Below are 13,331 nucleotides of genomic sequence, written 5' to 3'. Positions count from 1 at the left end.
AGTTTTCAACTCCGAGGGGGTGTCCACGTGGCTTTTCACATCAATTAAAAAGATGTCCACATCGAGTCATCCACTCCCATCCTTTGAACCAAACACACAAAAAAAGCTATCCCTAACTATCCCTCATCTTATCCAACCAAGCAGAAAAATGGCCATCTCGTTGGATCCCCTCGTTCCTTCAACGATACTCTGAACCAAACAGCCAGGCTATTTTAAGCAAACACGGCAAACGGGGGGGTCCTTCGTTGTGCTGCGCTCTCCCCCACCCGTCCAAATCGCGGCATAAAATGTGGCCCGGCCATGCTCTTAACTTTCCTCTCCTCCTCCCCTTCCTCCTCGCCCTCGCCCCTGCATCTGGGCCAGATTAGCTCCCCCTCCACCCTGCCGGAGGATCCCCAGATCGACCCACCACCGGACGGTAAACTCCAGGTATGAACATGCCTCACTTCTCCTATGTCGCTGGTTGGTTCCTGTCACTAATGGCAGCCGATTCGTTGGTTTCCTATCTGCTCGTCCGTTGGTTGTTGATGTCTGTGATGAAGTGACGGATGTGAGCCGGTTTCTTGATAGGCATTCGTCGGTTCTTCCTCTTTCTGTCACAGGGAATAATCCTAGGCTTGTAGCTTACACATGATGCGACTTTTATTTTGTTTTAGGTGTGATGATACGGATTTCTTGTTTGGTACTGCTGTGCTTCCTTGCATTTCTTGGCGACATTATGCTCACAATAATTCTTGTCACTGACGGCACAGCCATTTCTCCCTTCCCTTCTCATCCTGTACGGATGATCTAGATTAGTAGATGGTGGCCATTCTTTACATGTATTTTTAGCGAACATATTTGTTGAGATGTTCGTACGGAGCATAGTATAGAAAATAAACCAGGAAAGAATCACGGGTTGTTGGAGCCTGCGCCATCAACACCACTACTTTAACCGAGAATTTGGTGCGATAAGTTTTGTTTTTGTCGCCTCTTTTGTTTCTTTTCTCTTTAAGCTGGAGCCGGCGATTAGATGTCTCACCAAGAACGCATAATTTGATTGTCCAGTACATCAGCTTTGCACATTTCGGTATATGCTCATCTCCATCGTGTTCGTGCAATAACCAGGCATAATATTACGCATGTTACTGATTCAGTTTATAGAATTGGCAGCTCCAATCCCAACTGACCCGTGCTGCTTCTTCTGCAGCTGATCTAGGGGATATACCAATGGCGACATCCAAGAAGGAGCCTCTTTACCCCAGCAGGGACAGGGCCAAAAAGATGGCCCCCAATCTCAGGCCCTCCAGCAGCGAGTCCTCCTCCGGCTACGGTGCACGGCGGGCCAAGTCAGTGCCAAGTTCCCCGGATCGCAAATTCGGTCCTTCAGCTGCTGCAGCAGCTGCTGCCGCCGCCACTGCTCCATCTGCCGCTCCAGACACGAGCCGTCCCTTATTGTCGAACGCTGGTCGTTCCATCTCGTCACGGACAATGTCGACCTCAGGCTCATCCATTCATGGCCGCAGGCCATCCTCTGGTCCAGCCTCAAAGCCTACTCTGGCTAGAGCAAAATCCGAGAAGGTCACTGCCAACTCACAGCGGCCTCCTTCGCTAGCTGTGCCGCTGAGCAATTCGTTCAAGGACATGGCCAAGACGGTGTCCAAGTCGCATTCTACCTTGCTGAAGAATAAGCTTTCACCAAGGCCTTGTGCTGACAAAGGGGTGGCGTCCCCAAAGCCGAGCATCAAGAGGGTGCCATCGGCAGGGCCTGCGAGAGGTGGGAAACCTCTGCCGGTATCCTCGGCACGGGCACCAGGCGCCGCCGCCAAGAAAAGAGAAGCAGCAAATCATGGTAGCTCAAGGCCGAAAGGTACTACTCCTCAGAGGGCAGTGGAGCCATCTGTAACCAGGCAGGAGAAGGATGACGAGCCGTCAATGCAGTTCGAGGAATCCGAGAGCCTAACAACTCCGTCCATCGAAGATCAGTTGCATGAGGAGCTCCCTGACCCGGTCGACCTGAAATTCATCGATATAGCTGCTTCTGGTTCACCTCCACGTGACCCATACTTTCAGCAACAAGGCAACAATGTGGAGGAAGTGAAGCAGCAATTGGACAAAGAAGACGGTGAGCTTCATAATGGAGGCCACGGCGCTGATGCGAGTGGACAGAGCAAACCCGACACTGCAAAGGTTGCTGATGAATTGGACCGAGCGGAAACGGAAGAGGCTAGAACAAAGGCAGCGGCGCTGGCGAACAGGGCCGAAGTTGCTCAATCATGGAGGAAGGATGATCCCAAGAGCAACGACGTGATCGAGGAAACCAAAGCCAAGCTCCTGGAGGAGAGGAAGAGCAGGGTGAAGGCCTTGGTAGGGGCCTTCGAGACGGTCATGTCATTCAAGGAGTAGCGCTCAGCCTAATTGTTTTGATCAGTCCTGTTTGTCATTTCAAGACGAGTACATTCTGTCCTCAATATATGTGATCATGATTCCTCAAGTGTTGAGTGTTTATGTGATGGCTTCCTTGATCCGTTGTATTCGACGTGTTAAGTTTCTGTTTCTGACTTGAGAACTGAATTCATCGATGCGCTTGGGGTTGCTGCTACCGGCTTGGATTTGAATTGAAATTTGGTGCTTGCTGACATGAAGGTTTGAAAACTAGAATTCAGTGCTCCCTCCTGAATGTACCCTCCATCCCACGAAAAATATCGAAGGTTTATCAAAATTTGGTTGTATCTACTACTATTTAGTGTCTAGATACATCAAAATTTTGACAAACCTTCAACATATTTGTGGGACAGAGAGAGTATAACTGTTGATACATGTGTATGGTCATCATCCGGTTAAAAATGGACGACCCTATATAGTATCCTGCAAAAAGAAGTATATTTAGCTGTTCAATCGTACATATACTCTTCAAGATGAGCAAAGACAAAACCACAAAAATAAAAACGTCAGCAGGTCAATTTAGCTGAAGGTATGGTACCCATCCGTGTTTCAGTGTAACATGGAAACGACAACAAAGTCATTTTCAGCCATTCCATCAAGATGCATCGGCATCTAAACTGGTGGCCGCAGTCCAACATTATCCAGCTGGTGCCTCAATAATTGCAACTCTACGACTACATCTGGCTAATTATTTACAGCTCACGCTGATGTACTGCAATACTCCGAAAAAATGGTTTGTCAGTTAGTCCAACATCTATTATCCAACCAAAACATTATCAAAACAGGAAGTAGGCCGAGAAAGCTTAAATTCAGAGCTGCAGGACCAAAGATAACCTGGGGAAACTATGTTCTTCTCCTGAGCTTCCTCGTGAAAACATCTGATTAGATTTCCTACCACATGTAGAGTACTGAAAGCGATCTCGAGTGATGTTACACATGTTACACTGATGATTTCCTAGTGAAACTGTATCTTGGGTGATGCTACACATGTTACATTTCTTATTTTTTACAACAATCACACATGTTACATTCATTGTACAGCTCTTTGGATGCTTACAAGGTCAGTAATGTTTGTTGAGAGGAGAGCCTTACTGCATTTCTTCTGTATGTGAATGCCGACAGATACAGTTTCGCGATTAGGGGGCAGCAAGATGGCAATTTTTTTGGGCACCTGCCAGGTCAGGAGAGTAAACAGACCAAAAACCCATAATCTGTACCCTGGAGAAAAGAGGCCCGCCACTTCTTTTCTGACCAAAGCAACGAGCTCAAAGGAAATTGCAACCAAATTTTGCTCCATACAGACTTCATGTCATTCGCAGTAGAAATACTTCGGCAGATTCTGGAGGTAGCCTATTTACAGATTTGGTGACATCAGCATGACCTCCTGGAAGCTTCAAAGAATGTAATGGAATCATATTAGGGATGAAGCAAAGTTATTTACCAACTCGGACACAAAAGAATAAAATCATATATACTGAACATCACATAAAGCAGGACAACAACATACATACAAAGATACCATCTTTCAACAGCCGCTTATCCAGTCAATTACATCGATCTCAAGAAAAATGGCACTATATTAAGATATCTAGTCTAAATTAATGATAAAGTTGCAAATACTAACACAAGACCTTTTTCCATCACGATGAAGGGCTAAGTGCCCAAAAAGGTATAATGTTATCCTAACTTTTGCAACTTCAAGATTCAATACAAGATAACGCACATTCCTTTGTACAGTACCTCGAAAAGACTAAACTAGATACAAATCAAGAGAACCAGCATGCAAAACCAGATCAACGAGAACGAGTGTACCTATACGTGCCAACTTGACATCACGATTAGAAACAGCACATTACAATAAGAACAGGACTAACAACTACGAAAGTATTCAACCTTGACGAACAGAAAACAATAAAATGGCAAAAACCCAAACCCATTGATAATAGGGATAAGTGTAGGTCAAAATAAGAATTCTGAATAGCTGGGGTGGCCATTGCCCAGACATTGCTACGGAGCGTGATGTGTGCACATTGGGGCCTAACTAGGCGCAACAACAGTAAATCAAACATACGGCAGATGCATTAACACAGATTTTAGGATGATTATTTTCAGAAACTCCCTTGGTTAGTTGTCATCTTCCATATTTCCTTCTATGCAGTTTCTATCTTTTACATTCTACAGCCTCCATATAAACAAGCAATTGCTACTGATTCCAGAATAAAATAATGGAAACATTTATCTTCATTTCTAGCCTACACCAAAGAAGCTGCCACCACCCCGCCATCTTGTCAGCAGTATTCGCCCTAAAATGTGCTAGGGAGCATTACATTTGGTATCAATTACTCACCGTGGCTTCTGACACTGATTATCCTTTTGCCAAAGCCTAGCTATGAAGGAATCCTGGTTGGACTCGAGAATATAAGACAATTTGAAGAAGATGATGATGGCGAGGAACAGCCGCCTGAAGCCCCGCAAAACCGTCTTCGGTGGTGGAAGCAACAAGTCCACTGCGGAAAGAGAAGCCAGCCATAATTTGAGTTGCGAACTATAAGCTGCTTAGTTACCTGTTTCCTATTAACATGTTCCCTAGTTATTTATTTCCTTATTGTATATTTCTGTCCACTAGAAACTGTATCCCTATAAATAAAGGGCTTGTATCCTAATTTGATTGACCAATACAGAACGGACAAGTGAATCTCCTCCCTCGCCGAGAAGTTTGCCACCACCCATCGGCATCTTGGCACCATTTAAACTGTAATGCACTAGGGTATATTAAATTAGTACATCCCCACTGTTTCTTAGTGGCTTAAGCTTTTGGATGTACTAGTCGGTTCTGAAAATAAAATATGATTTAACTATCAAGAGGTCTGAAATTCGAGACTGGGTTGGCGCAATTTTAAGAAAATAACTACTATTTTCTAGTTTGAGACAGATCATAGGCCCAAGGAGCCTAGACATGAGGAGGGCTGTCACAATCTAGTATTGCTCACCTTTCCGTCACACAATAGGTTTTTCATCAAGGAAAACCAAGATCACTTGTTGTCTCATGCCTATTCTGTCTACTCTGCTAGTGATGTTGACATTGACAATGTGGAACTAGCAATTCTCACACAAAGGGTTACAACATCATGGCATCACATCCACTACCATAGCTCCGAAGGACTTTCCTGCCATCGTTGTATTCCTTGGCATGAAGCCATGGTAAAGAATCTACAGTTGCTTCCTTGACATCCCGATCAGCCAACAACGGGTCCAGGTCTACCAACGAGGGTGGGGGCTGGGGGGGGGGGGGATGCCTTGCGCGGCAGCAGCACAACCTCAGGTATTGTGATAATTAGTTCCATTTCGGTTGCTTGCTATCGTTCATATTTCCGCTTTTGAGCACTTTCCACATGTTGTGTTCTACCACCCCTGTATAAGAGGAGCCATCGTTATCATTGTCAAATGCAAGAACATAACAAAGTTTCCCGTCTACCTCTTCTCCCTGCTCCTTTGGCAAGGCTGCGTCAAGGCCATCGTGGAACTCAGGTCAAGGAACACCTTGATCAGGCCTAAGGAACCTTACAGTTACGCACATGACATGTTTAACACATCAAAGCACTCTATCTTAAAATATAATGAAAACCGCGTACCAAAAATATGATTTAATGCTGAAACAAGAGATACTTAAACTTCCGCAAATACGAGGCATGGAAATGAATGCTTGCTTTCGACATCTTCTATTGTAGTCGAATCAATTAGCAGAAGAAGAAAATTATACAAAATAAATGAATGTCAATAAATACAGAAGGGTAATGGTTATTGTTCATGGCAACAAGATCTAGAGAACAAATGTTTTATTCATTAACACACATCCTGTGACAACAACAACAACAAAAACAACAAACCACGGAAATGGTTTAATTAACAAACTAAATGTGTTCCATAACATATCTATTATCCAGAACTTTGTCAGTCAGCAGTAAGAAACCTAAGCATCAATGAAACCTTGCAGTGACAGTGACTGCAACTTTCATCAGACGAAGGTGCATATACTTTTGTAAGATCATCTATTTTCTCCATACTCATTAAGCAAGAAGCTACATAAACATTAAGATTCACAAATTTAACATCAACCTTCAGCAAACAGGGAATGTCTGATGCATACGCAAGTATTTGGTTATTGCATATGCATACATAAGTCCCCACTTTCAACCTTGATTAACTACAATAATAATTTCTGATTTAATTTGGTGCCAACAGAGAGCCCATACAAAGATCTGTGTCGTTTCATTGATTTTGGCTATTGAGGAATATGTTACTTATGCCTTATGCATTCTTAAAAGTGGATACATCCTAATCCTGACAGATTATCCTCATTTAAATGTTCTTCATCAGCTACGTATGATTCGCAAACAGGTTTTTTTTTAGTTATGAAATAACCTGTTAAGCACAGGTTATAATTTCATCCAAGGAAAACAGGCAAGTGCCAACTGCACAACCACGCCGGTGTAACTGCAGTATGTAGCATTCAAAACAAAATAAACTCCATCGTATAGGAAAAGAGAATACAAGATCTAACAAATGTAGACGTCATATGGGAATCTACCAAAATGGTGTTTCCACTGTTTCATGTTACAACTTCTGCGCCTCAATACTTGGATAAGAACAGTAGTCGGTTTATTCCTTAACAAAGTTCCCACCAGTTCCGAAGAAACAGGAATACTATCAGACAAGAAATTATAACTTTTTGCTGCATATTCCTGATAAACACTTTCTATTTCTAACATCACGAGAAAAAAAACTGAATTGCAAATAAAAGATCAGATGTTTCTATCTATGCTAGAAATGAAAAAAAGTGAAAAGCACATACTAGTACAGAACACTTACAGAGTCATGGCTCCTCAATTCGTTTGGAGCCCTGCACCATAGTTCTGTGTACTTGTGACGTTTTACTGGTGCTTAGATGCAGACAATGGATGGGTCTACTGCACAGTTCTGTAGGCCTTCTAGAAGATAAGCAGAACTTTAATTATTTCAAAATATTCCCCAGAAGATTAGATACAGTATTATCAGCATACTGCACAAACTAGAAAGTCTGTCTGCCTTCTCCAGGTTCCAGCACCCACGAGCAAGTTATGACCTGAATACAGCGGCCATGAAGCAAGACTGCAAGAGACAGCATCAAGTTGGTACAATCTTGAAATGGGAAAAAAAACCAACTCCCTCAATCCAATTAGTCATGTGAATTGATCTTTTCAAGTAGCCCAGATGAATTAACCCCAAGCAGACGAGGGTTTAGCTCTGACACTGCCTTCAAGTCTTGTATTGTGACCGAGTTAGTAGTGCCTGGAGGTATAATGCCACCCTGCACATGGGCATGATTTTGCAGGGATACACCATTTATTAGCTTACGGGACAACTGCTGCTTCAATGCCGCATGGCTTAGTTTACCATGTTGAGATCTTGCTCCAACAAGCTCAACACAAGATCCAATCAATTGCTTCAGAAAAACATCAACTCCATTATTCAACAAATCAGCACACTCTATCGAGACCCCTTCCAATCCTTCATCTTGTGCCGCTTTTTCCATTTTCTTCCTCAGTGACAAAGTATCACACAGTTCACCATGGTCATAACAACTAACAGAGCTATCATCTGAACTAACAGAAGCAAGGGCTGAAGGTTTTCGGGTCTGACACAAATTAGCAGCGCCAAACTGAATCCCAATCGGAGCTTGCAACGGAACTTGGGCACGTCGTAAAGTTTCTTCTCCCAAAGTTTCTCTAGCATCAATAGCAGAAGGTCCATTGCTATGCAGAGAGACATGGAAATCTAATGGTGCCTTACTCACACATGATCGCTTGATAAGTGATTCCACATGCTCACTTTGCTGAATGTGTGTATGTCTCTTCAGACCAATCAAATTTGAAGCGCCATTCTCCCTACTAATAGTCTCGACAGAAGTCAGAGATGAATGTTGTGCTGATGCATTTACACTTCTGCTCAATGAGTGTTTGTCTTTGACATGCTTGCTCAAAGAGTCACCACTCCAGACAGTGGGGGGCAGTGTGTGTTCTGAACTGGAGATATCCACAGCTATCTTAGGCGCACTAATAGCTGGTGGCCCACTTGCTGCACAGGCATTGAAAAGAATAGAACGAATGAGGTGGTTGTGCAACGGGAGGTTCTCACGGCCAAGTGCCACAAGACAGAGCTTATCGAACTCATTTTTGCTCAATTTTGATGATAAGAACCTCTCCAGATGTTGAAAGTACTTCTTTGCTCGGTCTGGCCCAATCGTCTTAGCAATCTTGGACTTGATCTCACAAAGGTCAATACGACTCTTCTGTCGTACTGCAGATGATGGTAATGGTTGCAGGCTTGGTGCCAGTGGCACCGACAATGGCTTAGACGACGGCATCTCTTAGGAAGGAGATTCCATGTAAATACAGTTGAACCAGAATGTCTACAGGTCTCCAGAGGATATTCTTATCTTCCTCTAATCCCTCTTGATATGCAGCCCACTCACCAAAAATTACTGCATTAAACAAGTATCCGAGTTAGGACTATAAAAATTATGAGTATATAGCATAAAAGAAAAGCATGAAAAAATATTCACTGGCCATGCGATTATCCAAGACTAGTGAATTAATGTAGAACATTACATAGGCACCCCCTCCCCTCCCTGCCACACCTATCCACACACACCCCACTCGCTCGCGCACAAATACAACAGCGAGGTACTCGTTACAGTACCTGTACAATCGTGGATAAAATAAATTTAATGTGCATCTTAAAAACACAAAAAAATAAGTGATCTAACATAATAGCAAAATGAGCTTATCATGATTTGGATTTCGGTAACACATCGCGAAATAGAGCTTCAAACAGACAGTGTGCACAATTGATGAGCTTCAAACAGACAGTGTGCACAATTGATGAGCTTCATCCCAAAAACTATGATTTATGATAACTACAGGACAAAAGGCATGTGTGCCAGTTTTGTGCACCATGAGCTCAAGGCTGTTACATAATCAACTGGAAAGAAACAGAACAGTGTTACTGGTTACACTGAAATTGTATGCAGGTCGGCTACAAACGAAAAAGGAGCGTAACTTGTTCCAAACAAGACTTGGAATAGAAGAACAAAGAAGCAAATTTCCCTGATCTGACCATGCCGCCTTTATGCACACTGCGTTTGTAGAGTAACCTTACTTCTTCAGAGTCAGAATCCTGAAACCCAAACAGCAATCCGGAAACTCAAACCAGGATCACCAGCCGCCAGGGCAACATCACATAAGATTACACCCTAGAAAACCTCAAAGAAACGTCTTCAAACCAGCGCATCGAGATCTCTTTTGACTCCAAGCCAGTTTGTCCTAAATCCAACAAATGAGTGAAATGGGGGCTTTGGTGTGAAGTAACCAGTTCAGACTCCACCAAAACAGAGAACCCACAGACTGAGTGACGAAAAACTATTCCATCTATTTCACCAGCTCAGAGGACCCGAGCTCCTCTCATCCAATCCACGGGGCCTCAGACCAAATGGTGAAGAGAGCTAGGGTTTCGTACCAAATTTCAAACTTGCAAGCTCATCTCCACGCGCAAAGCAAGGAGATATTCACCAAGCAAAGAACCCGCATCAGACCTCCACCGGACGACCAGACCAGACCTGCGCCACCGCGCGAGTGTGCACCGCTCAAACTAAAATTCCCAGCTCGCCCCTTTGATCCAACACGGACCACCCCAATTCACACGGGGAGCTGGGGATTTTGGCCCCGAATTCGTACTCCCCGGCGCCCGAATCACTAACCACGAGCCTCGCCGATGAGTCAAACGGCGCCATTGGGCGGCATGCGACGAGCCCCGCCATTGCCGGTCGCGGCGCGGATCGAGACGGGGGGGATTGGGCCGGGGACAGTGAGCTCTCACCTTGGCTCGCGCACGCGCGCGCGTTCCGCCGGACGCGGAGGAGGAGGGGAGGCAGGGGTTGTTGCAGGAAGCGATCTCCAGCCAGGCAGGCACCCCGCGGGCGCCGCTGCTGCTCGGACTGCCGAGGCGTGCTGCCGCGGGGGCGTGTGCACCTCTTGCCGCGGCAGGGAGATTCGAGTGGCGCGCAGCTGCTGCTGCGGCGGCGGGGGGCGGCGGCGGCTTGCTGCTGCTGCCACGGGGGTGGAGGTGGTGATGCGAGGTTTGAGGCTTGCTGGCTGCTGTGCTGTGTTTGGTCGGGCTGTGTTGCTGGTGCCGTTCTCCGTTCCGTCTCGGTCTCGATGTTGTACTTGTTGTTCCTCTTGACTCTCTCTCCCTCCTCCCACTCTCACTCGCTCCCTCTCTCCTTTCCTTCTTCTCCTACTTATTATTTCCTCCTTTGGGTTTGTTTCCTGTTCTTATATATATAGAATATAGGCTTAATGTGATTTGAATGAGAGAAGGGACAACTACTTGGCCAAACCTTATGAAGTTTGACTTTGAGCAAAATTAGCACGAGTGGTTTGAAATGGAGGGTATCAAGTGATTTTACCAATAATGGAGAGAGGGAGTGTTATGTCTAGTAGATCCGGATGGCAGCGTTTGGAGACAGATTTATACAGGTTGGGGCAATGAGACAAAAGAAAAACACCACTTGGAACCTGCTCTTGGAATGGAGAGTGGTGAGGCGTCGGCTGTTCTCATGTTGACCTCATAAAATGAAGAGGGAACTAATGATAATGATCATGAAATTCCGAAAGAGGATACTACCGTACTTCGCATGCACTTCAACAAGGATACAATACAAACTGTACGGTGATCCCCTCATGAATGCCATGGTAGTTGAGAAACGATGAACCTGCGACGTATGATGAAGCGATGATGAGCCTAGATTCCAACAAATAGCTTGAAGCCATGACATCCAAAATGGAATCCATGTATGAAAATCAAGTATGAACTTTGATGGGCTTACCTCAACGATCGCAAAGTTGTTCAGAACAAATGGATTTTCAAGAAGAAAACTGACACTGATGGTAATATACTCGTCTATAAAGCTCGACTTGTCAGAAAGGGGTTTCGACAAATTCAAGGAGTTAACTACGATGAGAATTTCTCACCTGTAGCGATGATAAAGTCGGTTAGGATTAATGTTCGCGATCTACATTTTTCGATTACGAAATTTGGCGGATGGATGTCAAAATTGTGAAGAGTTGTAAATGGTACATCCCAAGGATTTCGACGATCCTAAGGATGCTAATAATGTATGCAAACTTCATCAATCCATTTATGGACTTAAGCAAGCATCCCGGAGTTGAAATCTACGCTTTGATGAGGTGATAAAAGGGTTTGGATTTGCCCAAACTTATGGAGAATACAAGAAAGTGAGTGGAAGATCTATAGTTTTTCTAGTATTGTATGTGGATGACATGTTATTGATTGGAAATGATATAGAACTTTTAAAAGGTGTGGAAGGTATTTGAACATTAGTTTTTCGATGGACCTTGGTGAAGTAGCATATATATTAGGCATCAAAATCTACAGAGATAGATCGAGACACTTGATTGGGCTTTTACAAAGTACATACCTTGACAAGATTCTGAAGAAGTTCATAATGGACAAAAGTAAGAAAGGGTTCTTACCTATGTTACAAGGCAATACATTGAGGAAGACTCAAAGTCTAGCTACATCAGAAGATAGAGAAATAATGAACAATATCCCCAATGCATCAACCATAGGCTCTATCATGTATGTTATGTTGTGTACAAGATCGGATGTGGCACATGCTATTAGTTTGAATAGCAGGTACCAATATGATCTTGGTTTGGAACACTGAAAGGCGGTCAAGAACATCCTTAAGTACTTGAAAAGAACTAATAAAATGTTTCTCATGTATGGTGGTGAATAAGAGCTCATCGCAAAGTGTTAGTTGATGCTAGCTTCGACACCGGTCCGAATGACTCAGAGTCGCAATCCGGATTATGAATGGGGCATCAGTGAGCTAGAGGAGTTCCAAACAACATGTGGTGGCGGGATCATCGACAGAGGTGGAATATGTTTCTGGTTCAGAAGCAGCACATGAAGTAGTCTGGATGAAGGAATTCATAACTTGACTATGTGTGGTTCCTAGTGCCTTGGATACAATGGTTATCTATTGTGAAAACAATGGTGCCATAGCTAATGCGGAAGAACCAAAGTTTCACAATAATTCCAAGCATATCAAGCGATGTTATCACTCCATCTGTGAGCATGTCAAAGATGGTGATCAAAGATTTGCAAAGTACACAGAGATATGTGGAAGACCCATTAACTAAATCTCTCCTAAGGACAAAACATGATTAGCACCAGAACTCAATGGGTGTTATATTCATCACAATGTAATCTAGATTATTAACTCTAGTGCAAGTGGGAGACTAAAAGGAATATGCCCGAGAGGGAATAAAAAAGTGATTATTATATGTTTTCCATGTTTATGATAGATGTTTATTTTACATGCTAGAATTTTATTAATCGGAAATGTTAATGCATGTATGTCTAATAAACAAACAAGAGTTTCTATTAAAGCCTCTTTTAACCAGCTCATTGATTAACTGATGATCAAGGTTTCCTGATCATGAATATTAGATGTTGTTAATAACAAGATCACATAATGATGTGACTAACACACCCAAGTAAGTATAGCAATACGACCAAGTCAGTAAGTTTACATTGTTGTATCAAACACATACAAAGTAGACCTAATCCTTAGACCATGAGATCATGTCAATCACTAACGGAGGGGTGGTTTGATGACATCAAACATCACACCATAACAAGGTAACTATAAGGGTGGCGTTGGGTACTCTGAAAGTATTACTTGAGGCTCATGGATCAAGAGTGGGATTTGTCCATCCAGATGACAGCGAGATATACTCTAGGCCCTCTCGGTGATATCACATCGACACCTCTTGCAAGCACAT

At 43.7% G+C, this 13,331-nt stretch overlaps 2 protein-coding genes across 5 annotated transcripts; one reads left to right on the top strand and one right to left on the bottom strand.

The window, feature by feature from the left end:
• The first annotated feature begins 236 nt into the window (after positions 1–236).
• On the top strand, positions 237–2,473 carry LOC124677376 (nucleolar and coiled-body phosphoprotein 1-like). Its single transcript, XM_047213366.1, has 2 exons — positions 237–429; positions 1,190–2,473. Exon 2 carries the CDS (start codon positions 1,210–1,212, stop codon positions 2,383–2,385), a length of 1,176 nt encoding a protein of 391 aa, XP_047069322.1. The 5' UTR covers positions 237–429; positions 1,190–1,209; the 3' UTR covers positions 2,386–2,473.
• Positions 2,474–3,134: 661 nt separating this feature from the next.
• Positions 3,135–10,405, bottom strand: LOC124675529. Of its 4 annotated transcripts, none has more exons than XM_047211609.1 (4): positions 10,339–10,405; positions 7,294–8,944; positions 4,772–4,931; positions 3,135–3,815 (listed from the first exon to the last, which is right to left on the bottom strand). In XM_047211609.1, the coding sequence occupies exon 2, from the start codon at positions 8,825–8,827 to the stop codon at positions 7,640–7,642; it is 1,188 nt and encodes a 395-aa protein (XP_047067565.1). In that variant the 5' UTR covers positions 8,828–8,944; positions 10,339–10,405; the 3' UTR covers positions 3,135–3,815; positions 4,772–4,931; positions 7,294–7,639. The 4 variants fall into 4 exon arrangements, with proteins under 4 accessions (XP_047067565.1, XP_047067567.1, XP_047067563.1 ...); XM_047211611.1 differs by having other exon boundaries at positions 3,135–3,808; XM_047211607.1 differs by lacking the exon at positions 4,772–4,931.
• Positions 10,406–13,331: the final 2,926 nt, after the last annotated feature.

Source organism: Lolium rigidum, chromosome 7 (genome assembly GCF_022539505.1).
Source record: "Lolium rigidum isolate FL_2022 chromosome 7, APGP_CSIRO_Lrig_0.1, whole genome shotgun sequence".
NCBI lineage: Eukaryota > Viridiplantae > Streptophyta > Magnoliopsida > Poales > Poaceae > Lolium > Lolium rigidum.
The sequence above is the reverse complement of the archived record's forward strand: the minus strand, read 5'-3'. Positions and strand labels throughout refer to the sequence as shown.